This window comes from Herpailurus yagouaroundi, unplaced genomic scaffold (assembly GCF_014898765.1).
Source record: "Herpailurus yagouaroundi ecotype Mexico unplaced genomic scaffold, PumYag 161, whole genome shotgun sequence".
In the NCBI taxonomy this organism is placed as follows: Eukaryota; Metazoa; Chordata; class Mammalia; order Carnivora; family Felidae; genus Herpailurus; species Herpailurus yagouaroundi.
Window position 1 is genome coordinate 16,108,656 of NW_024412402.1, and position 23,797 is coordinate 16,132,452.

Sequence of the window (23,797 nt, forward strand, 5' to 3'; positions counted from 1 at the left end):
AGGATTTTTTTCCTTTCTTTTTTTCTTTTTTTTTTTTTTTTTTTTTTTTTTTTGCTTAGCTCTGCCCGAAGTGGTAGAGCAAACCTAAGTGTTCTATAAGCCGGAATGAAAACAGGCTGCAGACTCAGGAGGGAGAGGTGGGAGGAGTCCCAGCCTTCCACCTGGATTCTGATCCTAGCTCCAGGAATGAAGGCCCAGCCCCTGCTACCCCAGCAGCTGCTTCATTTCCATGTCTGGACGATCACAGTCCAGTCTGCTTCTCCCCAAGCCAGAGAGGCTGGCCCAAGGCACGCCGTTCATCTTTTTCTTCACACTTCATATCCTTCAAGGGAAACCAAAAGTCCTCTGTAATCCTTCCTACCGGCTCTTTGCCGTTCCTTACCCGAGAATGTGCTTGTAGCTGAATACGTTGAATCCACATGATGGCACAGATACAACATGCCGGGAGGGCAGGGGCGCTCCCACCCTCCCTCACAGGCTCACCCAGTCACTTCACTAGCTCTTTAATAACTTGACTCTGTATTTTGTGCAACCGAATGTGTTGGACCCTGCCCGTGCCACTAAGGTACAGGTTTACCGCGTCACCCCATCTGGACCCCAGCAGTACCGCATGGGAGGCCCTGCTGTCCGTCCAACCAGGGACCGGGACAGCTGGAAGGAAGCAACAGAAGGACCCCAGAAGGAGAACGAGGAAGGAGTGTCAGTTGTCACTGTGCTGCAGTTCGTAGCTGCTGACCAGGGACAACACGAAGGGGTTTGTTTCCTAGGAACAGATGGGCAGCAGAAGTATCAGAAACGAAAGTTAACTGCTAGTAATTGTATGGCTCTTAACTCTGGTCTCTATAAGTTTGTGCAGCTTTTACAGTACAAAAAAATAAAATTAGGATAACACCAAACCTGGGATAAAAGGGGGATTACTCAAAGCTGTTCATGCTTTAATGTTTTTCTTTCTTCACTGCACACGTTGGCTGGACATATGTGCACTCCTACAGAAATGATATATGCTGCTTTTACCATAGAGCAAATATCTTTCCATTGTATTACATTCTGAGTAAAACACATACAAGAGAACCTCATTTTAAGAAAGATTAAGATCTTTTTAAGTTATTGCACTGCTTGCTTTAATAAGAGTATTTACTTTGTAGCTTTTCTAGAAGAGTAATTTTCAAAGTACAGATCTCAACCCATCAGTTGTCCCTAAACTTAGGGAGGTAAGACCTACACCTGTTAAAATTAAAACAATTATAACTTAATAGAATGCATCACATGTCAAAAATTGAAATTTGGGTTTCAACTGTAGAATATATGTATGTATTTATATAAAAATCACATGTACACACATGAAGGGAGTACATGGAATAAAGGTAAAATGTTTTACTACAGATCATCCTTTTTAAAAACTTGAGCCTCGGGGCGCCTGGGTGGCTCAGTCGGTTGAGCGCCCCACTTCAGCTCAGGTCACGATCTCACGGTCCGTGAGTTCGAGCCCCATGTCGGGCTCTGGGCTGATGGCTCAGAGCCTGGAGCCTGCTTCCGATTCTGTGTCTCCCTTTCTCTCTGCCCCTCCCCCGTTCATGCTGTCTCTCTCTGTCTCAAAAATAAATAAACGTTAAAAAAAAAACTCTTTAAAAAAAAAAAAACGAGCCTCCCTCCACCCCAGTATACTTAAAACGTCTTTTCATCTATTGGTTAAGAGTGAAATCTGACACTATCCAGTGTCAGTGGGAGAGCGTAAATGGCACTGTGCCTTGGTGCGAATGTAAACTGTTGGACCCTTCAGGAGAGTTAAGCTGCAGGTATCAAACTTTTAAACATGTTTAATCCTTAAAATTGTTATTTCACATTAAGGATCCTAAGGAAGAAAGTACAGTATGATGTTTGCATGTAACATTCATCACTGTATTCGTTTTAACGGAAAAATTGGAAAAAAAAAATCTGTGTCCACTAATGGAAAAATTGGTTAAATAAAGTATGGGGCTCCCACAAACTAAAACACTATATTCAATTTACATAGGAAAATTATTTTACTAGAATAAGCCAAAAACAGATTACGAAATAGTATGACATGTAGTGTATAAAATATAACCCAAGCAAATCAACTGAATGTTTACCAAAATATTAAATGTTTTTTGCCAAATGGTGGATTTTGGGGTGATTTTTACTTGTTTCTTCTTTTTGTTTGTGTCCAAATCTACAATAGTTATAAATTTCATTTTACAAATACTAAAAAGTTATTTTCACTTGGGAAATTAACTGAATTTCCACAGAATGTTTAAAAGCATTCAGCCATTAAAAATAAAGTTTCACAGGGTGCCTGGGTGGCTTAGTCGGTCTGGTGTCCGACTTCGGCTCAGGTTATGATCTCGCAGTTCGTGAGTTCGAGCCCCACATCAGGCTCTGTGCTGACAGCTCAGAGCCTGGAGCCTGCTTCAGATTCTGTGTCTCCCCCTCTCTCTGCCTCTCCCCTGCTCGCGCTGTCTCTGTCTCTCAAAAATAAATGAACATTAAAAAAAATTTTAAAGTTTCACATGACTTTTCATTAGTATATCCACTACCTAAACCTAGTATCTCCCACTGTGTGCACTACGAAAGGAGCCTGGGTATGGGGTTCCTGACCATGTCCAGCTGCCTACAAGTTAGGACAGCCCATGAGTGAATGTGTGTTGGCACAGGGGAGGGGTGGACCCGGAGATTTATTTCTCAGGAGTCTGTTCCCAGGTCCCTGGTTCCCCTTAGGCCAGAGGCATATGAGGTCAAAGTATGGGTGTTAGGAGTTAATTGTACACTAGGAAGTCCTCAGAGGAGCCAAAGTTCTTTGTATACTGCATAGTTGTTTTGTTTTCTTACTAAAATAAATCCTGACACTGACAGCTATTCCTGCTGTTCAGCGCTACACCAGGACCCCTTGGGGTCAGGTGCTTATTACTCTAGTTCTTATTTTTCCCATTAAGGGAGTGGAAGCTACTCAAATAAATCTTCCTCCTTCCTCATGCTTCAAAGCACATTTACCGTTCCTAACCCAGTTTTGGTGGGCTATAAATGTTTACACGTCACTAATGATTATACTTTTATTTCCAAATTCTAATAGAGGACACAATTACCAAGTGCCCTTAGCTGTTTTTAATCAACCAATAAGCAGTAGTGCTATGTTTTTTGGTTTTTTTCTTTTTGCATTAGGATTCTTAACAGTCACAGAAGCCCACTTTCACATTTGTCCCATCTGGATTATTTTTCTAAATGCTTATTGTGTAGCTTTATTTTCAGCCTCTTTTTTCTTCCATCTGGGTTATCCTTTTTAGAGGTAAACCTCTTACCTTAGAAAGGCTGAGATTTGTATTTAACCTGTTTGCCTGTCCGTGACCTCTACTGCCATGTTTTCCTGAGCCCGTGTTTCCCCCACCCGTCACTGACTGCCTGAGTGCCTTCCTGGGCCGCCGCCACCTCACCCTTTCTCCTCATTCCTTAAAGCAGCCCCTTCGCACCTCCCCAGATGCACGCACACAGTTCCTGTTGGTTTCAAACATTCACGTTATTGTTATTAGACTGAAAGGAACAGAACTGGCTTTGGCTTAAGGCAGAACACAAACAGGCCTAGAAAGAGTTCATCTCCACATAAGAAAAAACTGTTGGGAAGTTTAGAAACTTTATACAGAGATTCAGTAACCACTTACCAGATTTTGTAAAGAAGACATAAATAGGAGCTGGCCCACATGGCCCTCAAACCCTTTCCAGCCACGAGTTTCCACGGTTCTGGATATAAGTAGACAAAAGTGTTAGACACTGCACTCTCCACAGGGAAGTGAAGGACACTGAAGTTCCATTTGTAGTTGGGAATTAGTCTGGCAAGACACCTAGGCTGACTAGGGGACAAGAGGCAAGCATCTCATTAGCCTGCCAGCGCTGCTCATCGCCTATTCAGAACACGGACACAGCCAAGTGCTAGCTGAGAGCTGTCCAGTGCGGCTTTTCTATTAGTTGCCTTTAAAAGCTATAGCTGTCATCACTTCAACAGCTAAATGCCCACATCGAAAGGACGCACACTTATGTCCAAGGTAATGATCGCAATGCCGCTAAATCATTTAGCAAGCTTGCTGAGATCTCCAGGGATCTGGTCTGTCATGAAAGCGATGAAGGGAGGAGCCGGCAGGGTGCTGCTGGGGTGGTACAGGGGGCACCGCTTATATTCACAAGGCCACGTGGTCCAGGCATAGCGAACAGCAGCCGGAGTGCCGCGACAAGAACTGACATTCAGGGCCAGGGTCTGGGCTGAGAAAGTGCCCATGGGAGCTGGGAGCCACTTGCACTGACGGTCACTGCAACATGAGATCTAGTAAGAGAATCAGAAAAATAGGAACGGTTAGGTCAGTTAGGATACTCCAAGAGACCACAAGGGACAGAAGGAGCCACTCTTGGCCCAGGATCCACTTCCTACAATAACCAGAACAAACCCAAACCCAGGTTGGTGTGATAATGAATGTTCCTGTGACAAAATAAATCAATTTTTAAAAAAATATTAAATTACTGAGGGAGACAAGGAAACATAATCACAAAGAGCATTTAGAGAGGGCTCCCCTGAACCTCCTTGCTGTGAGCCTTCCGACCAGACAGCATAGCAGGCAGGAAGTGAGGGAGCGGGGCAGTCCAGCTGCTGCTACAACTCCAGCACTCCCGAAGGGGCCGGGGACGACGAACAAGGGGCACAAAGGAACCTTGGACAGAGAGCCTTTCTCAAACCAGAAAGCAATCCAAGGAAGGGGACATGAAGTTTTCAGTACCCCAGGTTAAATTCTGTCCTGCTCCCCACTATGATTCTGGGTCCAGGTGACAGGCCGTTCTGCCATGGGAGAACTGAAGTCAGAACGCAGACGTCTGGGGAGCTAGAACTACCTAAAACCCAGTGTCCAAAGAAGCTCAGTGGGGCAAGCGCTGCCCTGAGGCCTGTGAATGTTGTAGTTAGGACTCTAGAGGAGGAGCAAGGATAAACCCGTGTAATTAAAGTCTGTCTTTAATATTCTTTCATTCCCTCCAGTGCCCTCTTTTCATACAGCAACCCCCTCCAACCAGCCTAATGGCCTCCTGGTTCCCAAAGAAGCTCATTTGCATGTTCCAATAGGAATGCCTCACCCCCACCCCCAACTAGGGAAGAAGGACTACATAAGCTCTTTAATTATTAGCCCTAGTTCCACAGTGGAATGATCCTCGCTACGTGCTAGAAGAAAGTAGTTTCATTACATTAATTTACAATGAGCTACAAATTCCCAAGCTAAGCCTCTCAAAGGAAACACTAAACTCAAAAGACTATCAGAATTTGCGATACTGTGACATAAAAAGACATCCAAGATGAGGGAAACACTCTGGAATAAGGAATCTTCCAAAGGTAACCTACAAATAAAGCTGCAGGCCCTTGCCAGAGCAAAGATGGATGCTCTGGGAGCGAAAAAACAAAAGGAATATTTTAATGTAGATTCATTTTCCTTCCCTTGATTGTCCTATCAAAATTGCCCCTAAGTTAAAGAATTAATAGCTACTTAGTCACCCCTCTGAGATAAACTCAGCCCCGCCAAAAACCAAGATCCCCTTCACAGAAATGTTACAATTAAAGAGATGATGGGCCTCAGTGTGGAGAAATCCTGACTCCCAACCCAGGATGAACCCCTATTAAGTTCTGGCTATTCTCACCTCAAATATTTTGTCCTGCTTCTTCACCTGGATTTGCTGTGAATATGTGAGGTTTAGCAGCCCCCTGTCAGCCAGGAGTTCCATCTTCTCAGGCAGTGGTCCTTGAAAGATCAGTTTCTCACCATAGGCCACAGCCCGGGCCCCCAGGTGCAGCCTGTAGGCCACAGTCTGTTTATCTCGAGGGTGGATGCTACGGATAAAGAACAGGCAGAGAACTTTGGGTTTTCACTGAACAATAGCCACATCTCACACCGGGGCCGGCCCCCGCGCCCGGGGCGGGGAAGGATTATACAAAGCACCCTTTAGGAAGGTAAGAACAAAGTTGACTGAATCTAACAGGTCAATGGCTCGTCAGCTTAAGAGACATGGTGAACAGTAACCATAATGGGGCTCCGGGCATCCTATGGGTTAGAAACCTTGAAATAGCAGATGACTTGGAAGGAAGGAATACAGGTCCCTGAGTGACAGAGGAAAGGCACTGGAACTAACCTAGGAGAGCTAACTTAAACTTACTCCAACCACTGGCAGTCCTGCGTTTCATCTGAATCAGGTGTTCACATGTTCAATGAATAAAACCCTCCAGGTTCAGATAGGACAATCAATAAATATTCATTGGTCCAAAAATAAATATTCATTTAAGTTCTCACTATAAACCAGACACTGTGTGGGCCCCATTTCATATTTCAAATCCCCTTGTATCCCACAGCAAGCGTGTGGTAGTCATTGGAGCCGTTCACAGATATCCCTTTATTCCTCCTCTGAGTTGATGGAAGAATTCCGTGCCTGCTCTCGCTGAAGCCAGGCATGGCCATATTACCTGCTCTGAGCCAATGCAATGTGAGTAGAAATAACATGCATTACTTTCATTGCCAGTGTGAGACTTTAAGGTGACCAGGAGCCCAGATCAACTTGGAACCTCCATCACTCTACATCTGTGAATGACTATAACGAGCAAAGCCTCTCTGTTGACCTTCTTTGGACATGTATTGTGAACAGGAAATAAAATGTTGTCTCATCAGGGCGCTGAGATGTTGAGTTACTGCAGCACATCCCCAGTGTAAATGATAGATAAGGCTCCGAAGGTCCAATCCTCATAACACCCACTCTCTGCCCCTCACAAGTGAACATCAGAATGAAGGCCACAGACAAAGAACATAGATTATTGTTCAAGCAAAGCCCAAGAAGCACCCATACCTGCCATAAGGGGACGTCCTATCACAGAGATCCATTGCTACTGCCATGAAAGTGTTGGGCATCCTCACGTTGGGGACATAGCCAAAGTCTGCTGTTTGATGCCAACGGATCTGGGGAAATTTATCATCTGAGGTTGCAGACAAATATGAAGATAACTGGAAAGTAGAGAATGTTGCATCAGAATTTTACTGCATCAGAATCCTACACCAGAGTCTTTTTTTCATATATAGACCCTGCTTCTGCTTCATTAATCTGTTCAAATACCATTCAACAAATATTTACTGAGTGTCTTACTGTTGTGGCTCAATTCCCCTCACCCCACACAGTGTATCTGTGCCCTGTTCTCATCAAGAGGTGGAGTCGATTTCTCCTCTTACTGAATCTGGGAGAAGCCTGTGATTTTCTCTGACCAACAGGATGCAGGGGAAGTGATGTGCAGCTTCTGAGTCATTGCCTCAATGGCCCTTAGCTTCTGGTTTCATTCTCTTGGAACTTGGAGATGGCCATGTAAAGAGAGCCCAGCTACCCTGCTGGAGAAATTACATGGAGAAGGGGACCCTGGAAACAGGAAGACCCTTAGGGGAGAAAGGGGTTATTGTCCCAGCAGTCCCAGCCAAGAGGCCAGTCATGTGAACGCTAGAGGCTCCAGTTCAAATTAAAGCCACATGAGCAAGACTGGCTGGCATCTCCTAGAGCAGAGATGAACCATCCCAGTTGAGCTCTGCCTGGCTGACTCATGGAATCATGAGCATCATGAGCAAATACAATGGCTGATGTTTTACAACCACTAAGTTTGGGGGAAGTTTGTTACAAAGCAACAGGTAACTGATACATCTGTATTTAACATGGTCAAGTGCTGTAGGGAAGCAGAGAGGAATCTGCCAAGAACATGTGGTAAATTGCATCAAAGACCCCAATTCTTCACATTTTCCTATATCCACAGCCTCTTTCCATATGGTTTTGTGGTTTCTCCCACTAAGAAAACGAGTATAGGGGCACCTGACTGGCTCAGTCGGTTAAGCATCTGACTCTCGATTTCAGCTCAGGTCATGAGTTCACGGTTCGTGAGTTTAAGCCCCACTTCGGGCTCCATGCTGACAGTAGAGAGCCTGCTAGGGATTCTCTCTCTCTCTCCCTCTCTCTCTGCCCCTCCCCTGCTTGCTCTGTCTCTCAAAATAAATAAACTTAAAAAAACAAAGTGTATTTCCCTACCACTTTCTGAGCTCAGTCATATGGTTCGCTTTGGTCAACAGATTGAAACACAAGTTATGGTGTGTCAGTTCTTAGCCTAGGGCCCAAGAGACCTGAGTGGTCCCATTGGCTCCTTCACATTTCTGCTGTCACCATGACAAGGACATGCCTAGGCTAGCCTATGGCTCTCTGGAGAAGGAGGAGAGCTGTGGAACAGAGCTGCCTCTTCTGACCCATGCCAACCATACCCAGGAGAAAGCAGAGCCCCCACCCCACTCGGCCCCATCCCTGCCACTGACCCACAGAGATATGAAAGAGTTCAGTGGAGCTCAGCCAAGATCAACCAAACCCCAGCTATCCACACATGAGCTATAGTAATAGTTATCTTAAGCCATGGAGTTTTGAGGAGATCTGTTACACAGCAGTAGCTAACCAGCACAAGTACTTCACAGCTTTGTTGGTGGAACAGACCTAGACATAAGAAATGTTAATAAACAAGGGGTGCCCGGGTGACTCAGTCGGTTGAGCATAAACTCTTGATTTTAGCTCAGGTCATGGTCTCACAGTTCATGGGATGGAGCCCTGCATCGGGCTCTGTGCTGACAGCACAGAGTCTGCTTGGGATTCTCTCACTCTCCCTCTCTCTGCCTCTCCCCTACTCACACACACTCTGTCTCTCTAAAAATAAATACACATTTTTAAAAATGCTTTAAAGAGAAGTTAATAAACAATAGTATAAAATAGCATGGATTGAATGTTATATTGGAGCCAAAGACAGCAAGTACTCTGCATAAGAACAAAGTTTATTATTATAAGAAAACATGGCCTCAAAATATGTAAAAAAAGAAAAAGAAAAGAAAAAGAGAGAAAGAAAGAGAAAAGAGAAAAGAAAAGAAAAGAAAAGAAAAGAAAAGAAAAGAAAAGAAAAGAAAAGAAAAAATGGATGGGCCCAGAAAATATAAGCAACCACTACTAATAGGACATGTTAGAATCTTATAATGTAAAAAGGTAGGAAGTAAAAGGGCAATTTTGAGAGCAAGAGAGAGTAACTGAGCTGAACTTGAGGGTTTATGTAGGAAAGACAACGTTGGAAAGATAGTGAGGCAAGAGTTTGGATAGAATTCATACTTTACCTATAAGCAACAGGGAATCACTGTAGAGGTGACAGCTGGAGGACACTGTGAATGTACTAAATGCTGCTGAACTGAATACTTTAAAATGGTTAATTTTACATTATATGAATTTCACCTCAATTCAGAAATTAGAGAGCCGGGGTGCCTGGGTGGCTCAGTCAGTTGAGCGTCCGACTTCGGCTCAGGTCATGATCTCGCGGTCCGTGAGTTCAAGTCCCATGTCAGGCTCTGTGCTGACAGCTTGGAGCCTGGAGCCTGCTTCAGATTCCGTGTCTCCCTCTCTCTCTGCCCCTCCCCCACTCATGCTCTCTCTCTCTCTCTCTCTCTCTCTCTCTCTGTCAAAAATAAACATTTAAAAAAAAAGAAATTAGAGAGCCACTGAAATTATTGGCATGATAAAAGGACTATTTCAAAGGATTAATCTAGTGATCATGCAAATGATCCTGTGAAGAGCCCGAAAACAGAGACTGATTGGTTCAGAAGCTACTAGAACATTCTAGACACATAAGAGAAAGGCCTGACCTAGGATAGCAGTAGGAATGGGATGGGCAGGAATAAGATAACCTAAAAGACAAACTGACAGAAGCAGGCAATCACCTTGGATACGGGATGGAATACAGGGAAAAGACAGTATCCATCCTTCAGAATCTGTAACACCTAATTATCTGCTTGGGATTCTGCAGATGTAGGTAAAGTCCTCTATCAGCTGACTTCAAAGAAACCAAAAGAAGAGTATGTGGAGAGCCCAATTCAGATAAGCCTTTAAAATGGGGTACATAAGTCAGAGACTCCTACTGGCCTTCGAGAAGTCAGCTGCCATGAGTTCTATAGCTTCAAGGAAATGAATTCTACCAATAGCCACCTGAGCTTGGAAGAAAACCCAAGCCTCAGATGAGACCCCAGCTCTGTCCGACACCTTCACCGCAGCCCCAAGCAGAGGACTCAGCTAAGCCATGCATGCCCCGACTCCTCACCCATAAAACCATAAGATAACAAATGTATGTAACATTATTTTAAGCGGCTAAACACGCAGTGATTTTTTACGCTACAATAGAAAACTAATATACTTGTGAAAAAACTTTCCAGGCAGAAGGAAAGGGAAATGGCAGACTCTAGGGCAGAGTAAGCCTAGTGTGCTTAAAGACAGTAAGGCAGCCGGCATAGCTGAAGTGGAGTGAGCAAGGCAAAGAAAAGTAGGGGCAGATCAGACATCATTTGTTGACTTCACTCATATGGAGGAACCACTGGAGCCTTCTGATACGGCATGCATTTCAAAGGATCACTTTAACTGAAATGTTGAGAATATCCTAAAGGGGGTGGAAAGGTAGAAGCAGGAAGACCAGTAAGGAGGCAATATTTCAAGGAAGAGATGATGGCACCTTACACTAGTGCAGGAGCAGTAAAGGTAGTAAGAAGCTGTCTGACTCTGCAACATACTGAGTAAACACTTTCATCTAAACTTGAAATTGATAGACTCCTGGAATGCCTGGGTGGCTCAGTCCATTGAGCATAGGATTCTCGATTTTGGCTCAGGTCATGATGCCAGAGTCGTGGGATCGAGTCTGGTGTTGGGCTCCGCATTGAGCACAGAGCGTGCTTAGGATTCAATTTCTCTCTCTCTCTCTCTCTCTCTCACACTCTCTCTCTCCCTCCCTCCCTCCCTCCTTCCCTCTACCTTTGTCTCTCCCTCTCTCTCAAAGAAAAAAAATTTAATTTTTAAAAACTGATAGACTCCTACTCCTGCAAAGGACAGAGACTCCCAGAAAAATTCTCCAATACTACTATGACGCATGTGGTCCCACTCTTTCTTCCTTCCTTAATTCTCTGATATTTATATCACCATGTTCTCTGATGTAGACTGCAACTTATTCTTAGCCACAGTCCAGGCAATGAGAGGCATCAACCTATTATCCCTCTTTTACAAACCATGATCTAACAGTAAGTCAAACCACATGCTGGCAAACGTCCTGGGCGAGCAACCACTGTCTTTGGGCCCCGTTTGAAATCTTCTGTCCCCATCAGGGGAGCTACACGATGAAGAGAGTGCTCCCCACAGCCTTCTCACTCCCATGGCCAGCAAATACCTGAGATCATCCTGGACAAACGTGGCCAAATGAAGGCTTGAAAACAGGAAGTTTTCTGCTTCTTGACCTGTTCCAGAAAGACTAGAAAATCATCAGGAAAACACTGGTGAGGTTGCGACAGCAGCAGAAGGGGTGTGATCTGGAATTAAGGGGACATTTCCAGTTCTCTTATCTCTCGGCAAATCTGCTTTCACATATGAAACGATAAAAGGTGCTGAAGCTTCACAATGGAATTTCACGAGAAGACCCAGTGAGCAACACTGCTTCTTCCCACACAACACCCAACAGACCGAAAGTGGAATCATGCTCGGCAGCCAGTGCCATGAGGAGGATCACAGCAGCAGAGCCACCAGAAAGAGTCTAGGGTAAGTACGAGGCTGAGGCCCAACACCGAGAGATGCTTACACAGCCGCTCAAGCCAAGGAAGTGGTCTCCAAATGGCCGTTTGTGGAGAATTCTGCAGCAATTCTCCAGTTTCACCACGCACTTGTACTGGACAGGTGCACTTGACTCGCTTGCACTATGACACAGTGGCCACATGGAGGCACCAGCATACTCCATACCCAAATGAAATTCTTGTTTTCCCTACTCTGAGATCCGCTAGGGTGCCGTTCAGTCTCCCACTGCGATTAGTAGAAATACCACCGCTAATGAAGGCATATAATAGCCAAAGAATATAAAAGGGGCCCCATTCAGAAGACTTTACAATAGCATACTGTATGTACTTTGCACTTCACTCCCGTTGCTCCACACCCGCTGTAAAAAAGCATCTCAGGACTCCCTAGCCTCCTGGTCTTCTTTCCCTCCCATGCTTCCGGTCACCTCACTACTAACAACTCTCAGATACGTGTGTCCGGCCCGGGGCATTCTGCTGAGCTTGAGTCCTGCGTCTCTAACCGTGCTTTAGTTATTGCAACCATCACTTCAAATTCAACACCTCTACAAAGCCAATTCATCTTTCCTTGCAGACCAACTGTCCCCCCCACCCCCGATTTTCTGACTTCTCTCACTGATGAACATTATCTGGCATGTGCCAGGCTTTACATGAGTTAGCTCATTCAATACTTAAAATAATAATCTCCCTATTTAATATCTGGCTCAAAATCACAGAGCCGAAGGAGCGTCAGGGCTGAGATGTGAATCCACGCAGACCAGCTGCAGATCCATGCGCTGAACCATTATTTTGCCATATGTGCTATTTCTCTTCAAAGGTAAATGTTTGTGCTCCCAGTTTTCCAAAAGTAACCAACATATTTTTGTCGATGGTGATCAGTTAAAGCCCCGAGTCTGAGGGACTCCTGCCAAACAGTAAGGCCTAAGGGCAATGACCAGGTCTCTCTGATTCGCACTGTATCTCTAGCACCTCACACAGTTCACGGCATATAAGCAGCATACAACACACGGTCTGAATTGGCTGGAGTCACATTCAAATCACCATCTACACGGCAAAGATGAAAAAGAACCTCAGAAGCCCAGATGTAGTTTCCACCACCAGAAATACAGATCTGCTGACAGGGCTGGCTATTTTGACAATAATGAGTAGAATAATCTGGTTTTGAAGTCAAAACAAAGGTAAGAAGGAAGAAAGAAAATGGTTGTAAAGTCAGTATAAGTGGAAAGGAGGTCCATAAAAGTCCTCATCCAAGAAAAGGCGTGGTGCAATAAGACAAGGTAGAAGCCACGTGAGGACGATGAGCAGAAGGTATCTGCGGGACATGCAGAGGCAGACGTCTGGAAGCATGTGTCCAATTCAAATCTTAAAGCCTGTTCCATTAGTATGTTGTGAGCTGGGCCCCGCTTTTCTAACACCTTACTTGTTTCATTTCCTGTATTTCAGAAGAGTCGCCGCTTACCACCCTGCTAAAGAGTGTAGGTCTTGGAGGAGTCATTTGAACAGGTAAGGCAAAGCCATCAACAACTTGGTTAAATATGTCATTCCTTTTAGGCGAGGACGAGAGCAGAATCCTTCTGTCTAGTTGCCACTAATTAAAAGTGTGATTTCTCGGGGCGCCTGGGTGGCGCAGTCGGTTAAGCGTCCGACTTCAGCCAGGTCACGATCTCGCGGTCCGTGAGTTCGAGCCCCGCGTCGGGCTCTGGGCTGATGGCTCAGAGCCTGGAGCCTGTTTCCGATTCTGTGTCTCCCTCTCTCTCTGCCCCTCCCCCGTTCACGCTCTGTCTCTCTCTGTCCCCAAAATAAATAAACGTTTGAAAAAAAATTTTTTTTAAGTGTGATTTCTCTTGATATATTTTTTCATTTATGTGTTAGACCATATTTAATAACTGCTGACCAGTTAGGTCCTGAGATACAAGTGTGATGCAGGAAAACATGATGCCGTGTGCGACTGACATGCAAGGAAAATGGGGGAAGGAGAGGGTGCTAAGAAATTACCCATCGGGGGAAAGGAGGTGGTGCACCCCAGATGCTGGACAGTCACAGAAGGCTTCCTAACTGATGTCCAGGCTGAGATCTAAAGGATGAAGTTGGTCAGGAGAGTGCAGGAGAGAAAGGGTGCTCCAGGCAAAGAGCAGGGGCAGTGGGCTGGGAGTGAGAGACCAAGGTTCACTACAGGGGCTGGAAAGGACAGCACCAAGTTAGGGAGGGCACGGCCAAGTACACACATAGCTGCTAAGAGTACACACTGAACACAAATTCATAAATTTCTACAGAGAAACCTGAGGACACGTTCAAATTAATGTTCAATTTAATGCAGCAATTTCATTTCTGGGAATTTATCTTATGGAAAGAATTAAGCACGCATGCAGTGATTTAGCTACAAGGACAATCAACGCACCACTGCTTACAAAAGCAACATGTTTAAAGCAACCGAAGGGTCCATTTCTTGAGAACTAGTTAAATAAACTGCAATACAACCATATATCAAAGTATTCTGCAATCATTATAAATTGTGCTCAAGATTAATATTCATTGGCATGAGGGGCGTCTGGGTGGCTCAGTCGGTTGAGCACCCAACTCTTGGTTTTGGATCAGGTCGTGATCTCATGGTTTGTGGGTTTGAGCCCCACATCGGGCTTCGTGCCGACACAGCAGAGCCTGCTTGGGATTCTCTCTCTCCCTCTCTCTCTGCCCCTCCCTGCATGCTCTCCCTCTCTCTCTCTTTCCCTCTCTCAAAATAAATAAATAAACTTAAAAATATATTTATTGGCATGAAAAAATGTTCGCAATACATATGAAGAGAAGAAGCAAGGGGCGCCTGGGTGGCTCAGTGGGTTAAGCGCCCGACTCTTGATTTCGGCTCAGGTCATGATCTCACAGTTCATATGTTTGAGCCCCGCATGGGGCTCTGCGCTGATAGCATGCAGCCTGCTTGGGATTCTCTGTCCCTCTCTCTTCTGACCCTCCCATACTTGCTTTTTATCTCTTTCAAAATAAATTAACATTAAAAAGAGAGAGAGAGAGAAGCAGCAAGATATGGTACAGTATTATGGTATGGATCCTCCTGCGAAAATACATGAACAGATTCTGGATTGTGCAATTGGAAATGTTTTAGCTTTTTTTTTTTTTTTTGCTTATCTTTTAAATATCTTTAATGAACATGTATGTGTTCATTTTTTAATAAGAAATATTACTGGGACGCCTAGGTGGCTTAGTTGGTTAAGCGTCCAACTTCCACTCAGGTCATGATCTCATGGTTCATGAGTTCAAGCCCTGTGTCCGGCTCTGTGCTGATAGCTAGGAGCCTGGAGCCTGCTTCAGATTCTGTGTCTCCCTCTCTCCCTGCCCCTCCCCTACTTGTGCTCTGTCCCTCTCAAAATAAATGAACATTAAAAAAATAATGTTAAATAAAAATTACTTATTAACTTTTTTTGAAGATGTAATTGTCCCATCAGTGAACTGAGATGAATTAAGTCTTACAGTTAGTTCTTGACCAGCAGACTATGAGGGCAAAAAAAGGAATATGGATTCCAGGAAAGAGACCTCCACAGGACACCCCCACCCCAATACCCAAAACCTGCTTCCTCTCAACACATACCTGGACAAATCCAAATGGGAAGAAACGCTCTGTCTGCCCCTGGGAGCCACGGTGGAAGGCTTGACGCCAGTCTTCAATGAGCGCAGGGAATGTGCAATTGTACAGGTCCCTGTTAACATTTATATTGGACTCCCCTAAAAACAGTCCAGATTATGAGAGGGGGTTGGGGTAGATGCAAACATGGCCACACGTTACTCCCCACCTTCTACCCGTGCCCTTAGGGAATGCGTCTTCCTGCAGTCTCTCTGGACTGGCCTTGTCACTTGCTCTGGCCAAGGAGGCATCAGCAAACATGATGCAAGCAGAGGTTTGAAGAGTGCTTCAGCTCTGGGGTTTGTTCTCTCTTGATATACTTGCAACCCTGAGGCTGCTGTGTAAATGATAAAGAATCCGAACTAATTTGCTAAAGAATAAGGGACCACTTGAGTACCAGGGTGCTCCAGCAGTCAACAGACAGGAGGGAGAGGCCATCCGAGGCCATCCAGCCACCAGACACCTGCCGGGTGGCCAAAGACACATAAAAGATCCTCAAAGAAATTAACCAAAGTAGTCAATACAGGAAAACTACCCCAATAACCCACCAAATGGGGAGCCAAATAAAACTATTATTGTTTTAAGTCCCTAAATCCTGGGCTGGTTTGTTACACAGCAAAAGCTAACTAATACAATGGAGAAACAACAAATTAACACTCACCCTGGTACCATATCATCCCTTTCAGAGTCATATTATGTAGTGGATGGATCATGGCATTCCAGAGAACAGAGTTCTTACTGGGACCGGTTACAGAATCAGACTGAGTGAACCTAAAATTGATAAGAAGCACAAGTATCATCAGAGAGCTAGTGACCGATCACATCATGGTCCCTAAACTGAGTGTCTATCCAACTTTCATCTGGGGTAAACGTCTGATGATAGCAACACAAGATTAGACCGAACCACTCTGTTTCCCATGAAAACATGTTGAATAGCCTCCAACTTTCATATCTATCCAGGTTCTTCCCAGGATAAATGTATCAGTCAGTACAAGTTCAGAGGGGGCCATCCCAGTTTCCAGATAAGGTCACTAAAACCAGAGAAGAGGAGTATTTTTTTGTGAGTGTCTCATGCAGACAATAAATTTACTCAACTAGTACTCAGTTGATGCATACTTGGATTTTTTTAAGCTTTTTGCTTATCTTCCTCATAGCTAAAATCACTGCATATAGGCTTATTTCCTTAAGATAAGTGCCCAGAAATGACATTGCTGGGTCAAAGGGCACATTTTTTTCAAAGCTTTAAACATGTTCCTAAACTTCTCTGTAAAATACGTATATGAATTTATACTCATGGGAGGTGTGGATGAGAATGCCCACTTCCCCACACCCTTGATGGCATCCCTTCATGTCCCCAGAGACCTGGGAAGCCTGGCTCTATCTAGATCCCTCCCACTCTACCTAGGCCATTCTGTCAGTCCCAAAGTGGAAGGTCTTCCCTCCCCGACAGGCATGACTTTACCTAAGCTATACCAAGAGCTGAAGTTCAGCCTCTCTCCAGGGCCCTTCCCAGATTTAATGACATAATATTTATGAAAACAGTTCACAGACTATTAATCTCTGTGTTAATATTAGTGTCAGGATTTTAATAACTATTCCTTTCTTCCCCACCCCATGTGTTCTTCCTGATCCAGCTTTTCCTGATCGTGCTTTCATAATCAATATACTAATACATCTCTTTGATTACATGAATATTTGTTCTTCATGTTACAGTGTTTATTCTCATGGACAATAGAGCACAGTGGTTAAGAGCACAGACATTGAAGCCAGACTTTGCCACTTACCAGCTGTAGCCATGAGCAAGTTACTAAACCCCTCTGAGACTTAAGCTTAGTAGCTTAGTATGTTAACAGTATCTACACTTGTAGAGGTTGTTGGGAGTATTAAGTGAAGTCATACATATAAAGTGATGATAACAGTATCCAACAAAGAGAAAGCCTTCAGTAAGTATTAGCTATCACTATTATTAAGGAAAAGGATCATAATTGCTTCCTGACATATTCTCAGATGATCGTGGTGCTGATGACAATAAAAATAATACCTTACGGTGGCACCTGGGTGGCTCAGTTGGTAAAGGGTCTGACTCTTGGTTTCAGCTCAGGTCATGATCTCACAGCTTGTGAGTAAAAAGCCCACATCAGGCCCTGTGCTGACAGCTCAGGACCTGCTTGGGATTCTCTCCCTGCCCCTCCCCAACTCATTCACACGCTCTCTCATGCTCTTTCTCTCTCAAAAATAAATAAACTTAAAAAAAAAAAGAATACCATACATGTTCACAGAATAAGTTACATACATTCAATACATATTTGGACATTTAACACAGATTTGGCTCCCCAAAGGAAACCATGATCCTTCTGTCTTACATAATTTCCAAGGCTTTCTCCCAGACTTCAGGATGATTTCTTACCCTCGTGTAGGAACACCACAGGTTTTCAGTGACCTTCCAGAAGACCAGGCTTCAATGGGTGTCCCACCCCACGAGGAGGAGATCAGCCCAATGGGATAATGCAATGTGTCATACAGGTTACGCCCAAAGAGCCAGCACACTGCTGACATGTACTTGAAAACTCCATGGCCTAAGTTTTCTGGTCAGAAAAAGTTAAAGAAAAAATGACAGAAACATAGTAGTTTACATATAGGTCACCGGGTTGGCACTGCAAAAGATCCAAACTCTCTACAATGCAGGCACTCAAAAAGTTGACAGTGTAATACTGGGAATTCAAATAAATTTCAAATGAACTGTGAAACTGAGTGAGCACCTTCTAGGTGCCAGGCACTTCTAGATGGCTGGGATACAGTGAATAAAGAGATATGGAGAGACATGGAGGCTCTCCTCATAGCTCTTACATTCTACAGAATAAGACATTCAACTGAATAAAATAGACGACCCAATATGGTTAAGTGCCTCAGGAGGTACAAACAGGTGGTAAGGGGTTTTAACAGCAAAAGTAAGAATATCAAATGAAAGGCAGATCACAAAAAGTCTAAGAATGACCCCCTCTCCTGTGCTTCCATTAATCTTCTAAGCACAGTGTTTTCCTTACCCCCACTTAACTATTAGCTACTCGAAGGCAGGGCCCTTATCTTCTTCACTTCTGGATCCCCGATGTCTAGTACCTAATGCAGAGTCAGTAAATTCACTGGCTGGTGCCGGGTGGCTGTGGGTAGCTGGTATAAAGGTGGGTCCACTGACAGTTAGGTATAAGGAAAAGGTAAATAAGAAGGAAGGGAAAGGGAATGCAGGGCTGGCATTCTATCCAGAGGAAACAATATATTAAAAAAGGACACAGAGTAGGAAAAATGTTGAAAAGTATGTGACTGGAGCCTAGACCACAAAAGGGGATGAGTGGAAGATAAGACAGGAGGGGAATCACATCTTGGAGGAGAGAAAACAGAAAGCCACTGAAAAGGCTTGGGAATGAGAATGTGTGGAAGGCAGAACAGCCTTCCAAAGATGTTCACACCCTGATGCCTGCAACCTATGGGTGTGTGACCCGAAGCGGCTAAGGGGACTTTGTAGAGGTGACTGGGGTTGAGGACATTGAGACGGGAGGAGTACCATGATTAGATCAGAGGCGGCTCCTTCATACCGGCCAACCTTCCCCGCTGCAGTCAGAGAGACGTGACATGACAACAGAAGAGGAGGTGGCAGAGATTTGGAATATGACAGCGACTTGACCTACTGTGTTCCTCCCCAGATACCTGCTTGCCTCGCCTCTGCCAGCTGATCACCGAAACATCGCCTTTCTCAACTGAGACCCCCATGGCCACCCTCAACGAGAAACCACGACCCCATCCCAGCCCCCAACAGTCCTACTGCACCCCCTCCCCTGATGTATTTTATTTATATAGTTCTGTCTCATTAGCTTACACCCCCATTCACCCTATCCCTTGATCCCCAAAAATGTATTCGGTCTCAGAGTTCAGAGAGTAAAAGGGGGATAATAGGAAGGTATAATATATTATCCAAACCTAACTGATTCCTCAGTTTAGGATACCATGTAAGGAGAGTTCATAGACCAAGAGATTTATCCAAAAATTTACCCAAATCTCTTCAGTTCCTGAGTTCTCACAGGGAGAATTCAGATAGTGTAATACTGAGGACCAGACACTTTGTATAGAATTTACTAATTGTATTAAGCATTTCCTGTATTCCTCCGCACTGGAATACAAGCTCAATGAGAACAGGTGTCCTTCAGCAGGGTCAAGGGCTAGAGTGTTCCAGAGTGTATAAATGGAAGAACAGCAGCAGCCTTGAGGTGAACAAGTTGTTGAGGTGGAAGGAGAAGACAAATTACCAAGAGTGAACATAGAAAAGGCAGTGAAAAGAATGAGGACAGAAAATACTCTAGCAAAGTTTAACAGAGCAAAGGAGAGTGGTGCGACACCATGAGAAGGGGGGTTGTCATGTTTGTGTGTGTGTTTTGTTTTGTTTTGTTTTGTTTTGTTTTGTTTTGTTTTGTCTGCTTAGAGTAAAAGAAAGGCAGAATCTGAGAGCAGAGCCTGTGTCTGTCCTGCTCACTGCTGTGTCCTTGGGGCCCAGCACAAAGCCTGACACAGAACAGGTGGGAAATAAAGATTTTGTGCTGAATGGACATGGGGGTGAAAGACCAGAGCTCGAGGGGTAGAAGGCCCTGGAAGGGGAAGCACCCACATCACAGGTAGCCCTGAAAGGACAGCACTCAGCTGTGTTCAGACACAGAAACAAAGGAAGGAAGAGAAAAAGAGAGCATTGAGGCAGTGTTGAGAGATGCTGGCAGAGCTCATGTGAGTGGCCTCAGTCTGTTCAGTGAAGCTGAAGGAAGTGTCATCTGCTCATAGCAGGGGGGAATCTTGGGAAGAAATGCATGAAGTGGCTACCCCCAGAACTCAGGTGGGAAGTCAACGAGAAATGAGTATAAGGGTGGCTGAATCCTAATAAATAGATCAGAACCAAATTCAGGGTTCCAGAGTCCTCCTAGGGCACTGACCCAGTACGCAAGAGATGGCACACGTTCCACAGTCACTCACCTGAGGTGGGTTTAGACCACTGCAAGTCAACCTTGGCCAGGTCCTCCAGTTCCTGCTCTGCCTCAGTGAGCGACACAGAGAAGATGCGGACAGACTGATAGGCCGCAGTGTTAGACAGCTCTCTTGTCGCATTGAATATCTAGGAAAACAGACAGGAATGTCATTTCTTACATCAACCTAGTGGGCAGCCAACTAGCCTACCACCTCTTAGTAAACACTACCCAACCTCTGAGCTCTTCTGAGCCTTCATAAACCAAGATCAAATAAATAACCCAAACCAGTGATGGGCTGCTCTGACTCACCTTGATACACCTTGACAAACACAGACCATGGTGAATCCTGTTCCCAAAGAAGGTAGGAATACCCTGAAATTTGAGATCTCAAGGAGCAAGTCTGAATTGGATGAGGTTTAGGCTAAAGATCAACTGTCAACTGGTCGACCCACTGTAGTATCTTGAAACTAAAATGCTTCTAGTCAGAAAAAGTAACTGATAACACAAAACCATAGCATTCACGTCTCTCCAAAATGGAGCTCAAAAGGCCAGGGGGAGGTAGGTGTGTGTAATCCATAACACAGAAGAGAGGTGCCTTCAAAAGGAACACACCTGAGAGATGATTGTTCGAAGTACTAAGACATACTGAAATATCTCAAATGTTTATATTCTCATCTCATCCTGCCCAATCACTCAAGAAAGGCACAGAAGACAGGGCAGTCTGAAAGGTGATGTTCAGCATGGCTGCAGACAAAGAAAAGTGTCCACCCAAAGACCCCACTTCTTCCCAGATCCCTTCACAAAACCTCACCAGTTGCCAAGAGTATGACAGGAATGGCTTGGAGCTTTTCTGGACGAGACTGCATTATACTGAGTAGTTTCTTTGTTAGTCATTCCTCTGTGAGCTTATAGAAAAGTGCCAGTTCCTTCCATCCTGATTTTTGAGTTATGCTTTTCTTTTCTTTTACAAAGAATACAGATTGTAAATGTATTGATTTGTTTTGTAATTTGGGTGCCTTTTCTTGTCTTCTCTATCCCCCCGCCCCACCCTGGACTAGTCTGGTTTTCCCAAAACAAAGGGCTAACAGGCGCATCGGGAAGCCCAGTTATCATTGGCCTCAGGGAACAAGAGCTCCAGCTGACGGGACTGCCACAGCGAGAGCGCAGGAGGCTGGGATACTTTCCATTGGCCGCTAGCCACCGAGTGTGCAGCTGGCTCCCCTTTCCTCCCACCCACCACACAGAATACAGCTGGCCCTCCAGTCCACAGTGTAAGAGAAACCCTGGAGCAGCCAGAGTGCCCCCACAGGGCATTTCAATGAAATAGACTGGCCCCTTGAATCGCCTTTTGACTTGCCACTGAGCCTGCTGTGGCCAATAAGACGGCCAGATGCAAGTGAAATGTCTCTCGGATCACTACGGGAGCCACAGCCTTGAAGTGCCCCCTGGGTAACAGCAGCTCTAGCCGGTGGGGGTCGCTGGTCTTCACGCTATCAGGACAGAGACTACATACGTTCTCGGGAAAATTCCACAGGAAATCCAGACACGTTTGTGCAAAATCTTGCCCGGCAAGCGAAATGTAAAATAAACAGTCAAGAGTGAAAACAGGCTAAAGCACTCACAGTCTATTCTGGCAGGAAAATTATTTTTCGGCAGCAAGTACCTGTAAAAAGTCACCTCCCTTGAAACCAGCTCCTCTCTGAGCACTAAGGATGGTATGCTGCTTCCATGGAAACCGTGGATGAAAGTGCTTTCCTTCTCTCCTCCCACACTAGCTTCCGCACTGCCTGGGAACTCAAGTGCCGCATCGCAGTGAGATGCCAGCTTGGGGAGGCGGGTACGGGTGAACATGCTACTTGTCTCATAGGCCCGTTGCTAGCGCGGTGGACTATTCAAGGCCGACAGGGTTGCGGTGTTTGGCACTCTCCCGTGTCACCAGCACACAGATCTGGATCCAAAACACCGGCCGGGAAAAACTTGCATTTTCAAATTCACATTTGTGTATTATCTCAAGCCAAAACCTGAAAGCCACAGCAAGCGTTTAAAAAAACCCTTGGGGGTGGGGGAAAAGTCTTGCTGTACCTGATGACAATTACTTCTGAAATTGGTATCCTTTCGCAATCTCACCAAGCCTTCTTGATGGAAGCATTTCCTCGGGGATATGGGCAGCAAATTTAGGAATAAAGAGATTTCAGGAAGATTTTCATTTAAATGACACTTGGTTTCCCCCGCTGATGAAAGGGGAAGCCTTACTCCATCTGCTGAGATCAAATTTCATCTCATCAAACACCTCAGTGTAATTATTTTCCTACCAAGTATTTAAATGAGGATGTAAATGAATACCAAGGTATTTGAAGTCATTAAGGCTGCTGCGGTGGAAAGAGTGTACCACTGCCTCCCTGGGGACAGGCCGTTCACCATCAAAGCAGCTGCTCGCCTGTGTTCATTTTGTAACCTTTATGCCACATTCTTGAATTAATGAAGAAACGTCAAGAATCTATTTCCTCAGAGAATCTTGGCATGGGGTCTGCGTGAGGGAGCAGGGCCCTTGTGTGAGAGTATGTGAGTCTGTGCGCACGCGTGGGGAATCCATACCAAAGAACACAGGGGAGCTTCACTTAATAAAGAATTTAGGTTTTCTAAGTTAGAGTCCCTTCTACTACAGTAGAATATAGCAGCTTTAAAGTTGAGGCAATAACTATAAATAAGCCAGCCACCATACCTCCCATGAATCTTTTATTGTAATACAGTATGAGCCCTTTGCTTCTGGATTTTGACTTCTCTACTTGTATAGGAACAATGTCAGGATTGCCAAGATATTGAAAACTGGGCTTCCTTGTCTAACACTGGCCATCTTCTTCTGAGCCTAACTAGAAATATCCAAGTCTTAAGACCTACCCTGAGTTAGAAGGCGACAGATGAACATTTAGACTTTTCTCCATTTATACACATCTCACTCAGTGTTATAAATAACACTCAATCTTAAAATTCCACTTTACCCTAACAACAAGATGGGCATACAATCTGCCATTTCCTTCATTTGAATGTGAAGAGTGGTAGGTTATAGTAGAAATCTTACCTCCTCAGAAAAGTCACACGGAGGAGGGCAAAGAGAAGAGACAGATACCGTGTCTGGGTACATGTGTGTGCATGTGTGCATATGTACATGTACATGTGTACATGTGTGTGTACGTGCATGTCTGTGTTGGGCGTCTTTAGAGGAAAAAGGAGCAAAAGGAATAAAGGAAGAATCATATAAAGCATGCTTTCGATCAAAAAATAAAGTTCTATAGAATGTTAAGAGACTAGAAAACTTGGCTTTTGACACCATCAGCACCTAAAATGCTGTCTTGCAAACTAAGCGCATGATTTAAAACAAAAAAATAAAAAATTAACATGTGGCTGTGTCAGATGGAATTCTTTTTCTATCTCCCTGTATCTCAGAGCTTATAGCTTTAATCTAATGCAGAAGATGCTGAAGAGTAAAT

General features: G+C 44.6%; 1 protein-coding gene and 1 long non-coding RNA gene across 8 annotated transcripts in view; one reads left to right on the forward strand and one right to left on the reverse strand.

Moving 5' to 3' along the window:
* Positions 1–25: 25 nt before the first annotated feature.
* The window catches only part of SIAE (sialic acid acetylesterase), a 42,884-nt gene continuing 19,112 nt past the window's right edge, over positions 26–23,797 (reverse strand). For 5 of the 6 annotated variants that reach the window (XR_005792966.1, XR_005792965.1, XR_005792964.1 and 2 more), the window contains 8 exons: positions 20,317–20,455; positions 17,714–17,891; positions 15,968–16,077; positions 15,274–15,407; positions 6,874–7,028; positions 5,680–5,869; positions 3,672–4,327; positions 26–986 (listed from right to left, as the gene is read on the reverse strand). Coding sequence is in view for 1 of the 6 variants with exons in the window: in XM_040483385.1 (XP_040339319.1) it covers positions 4,076–4,327; positions 5,680–5,869; positions 6,874–7,028; positions 15,274–15,407; positions 15,968–16,077; positions 17,714–17,891; positions 20,317–20,455 (1,158 nt within the window). In the remaining 5 variants the exon portion in view is untranslated. Of the gene's footprint in view, positions 987–3,510; positions 4,328–5,679; positions 5,870–6,873; positions 7,029–15,273; positions 15,408–15,967; positions 16,078–17,713; positions 17,892–20,316; positions 20,456–23,797 lie in introns of those variants that run through there. The other variant, XM_040483385.1, reaches the window with a different exon arrangement.
* LOC121035574 (uncharacterized) lies at positions 11,577–21,964 on the forward strand. Of its 2 annotated transcripts, none has more exons than XR_005792969.1 (3): positions 11,577–11,646; positions 13,119–13,178; positions 21,368–21,964. It is a non-coding gene; the product is annotated as an uncharacterized LOC121035574 (long non-coding RNA). The 2 variants fall into 2 exon arrangements; XR_005792970.1 differs by lacking the exon at positions 21,368–21,964 and adding an exon at positions 19,005–19,285.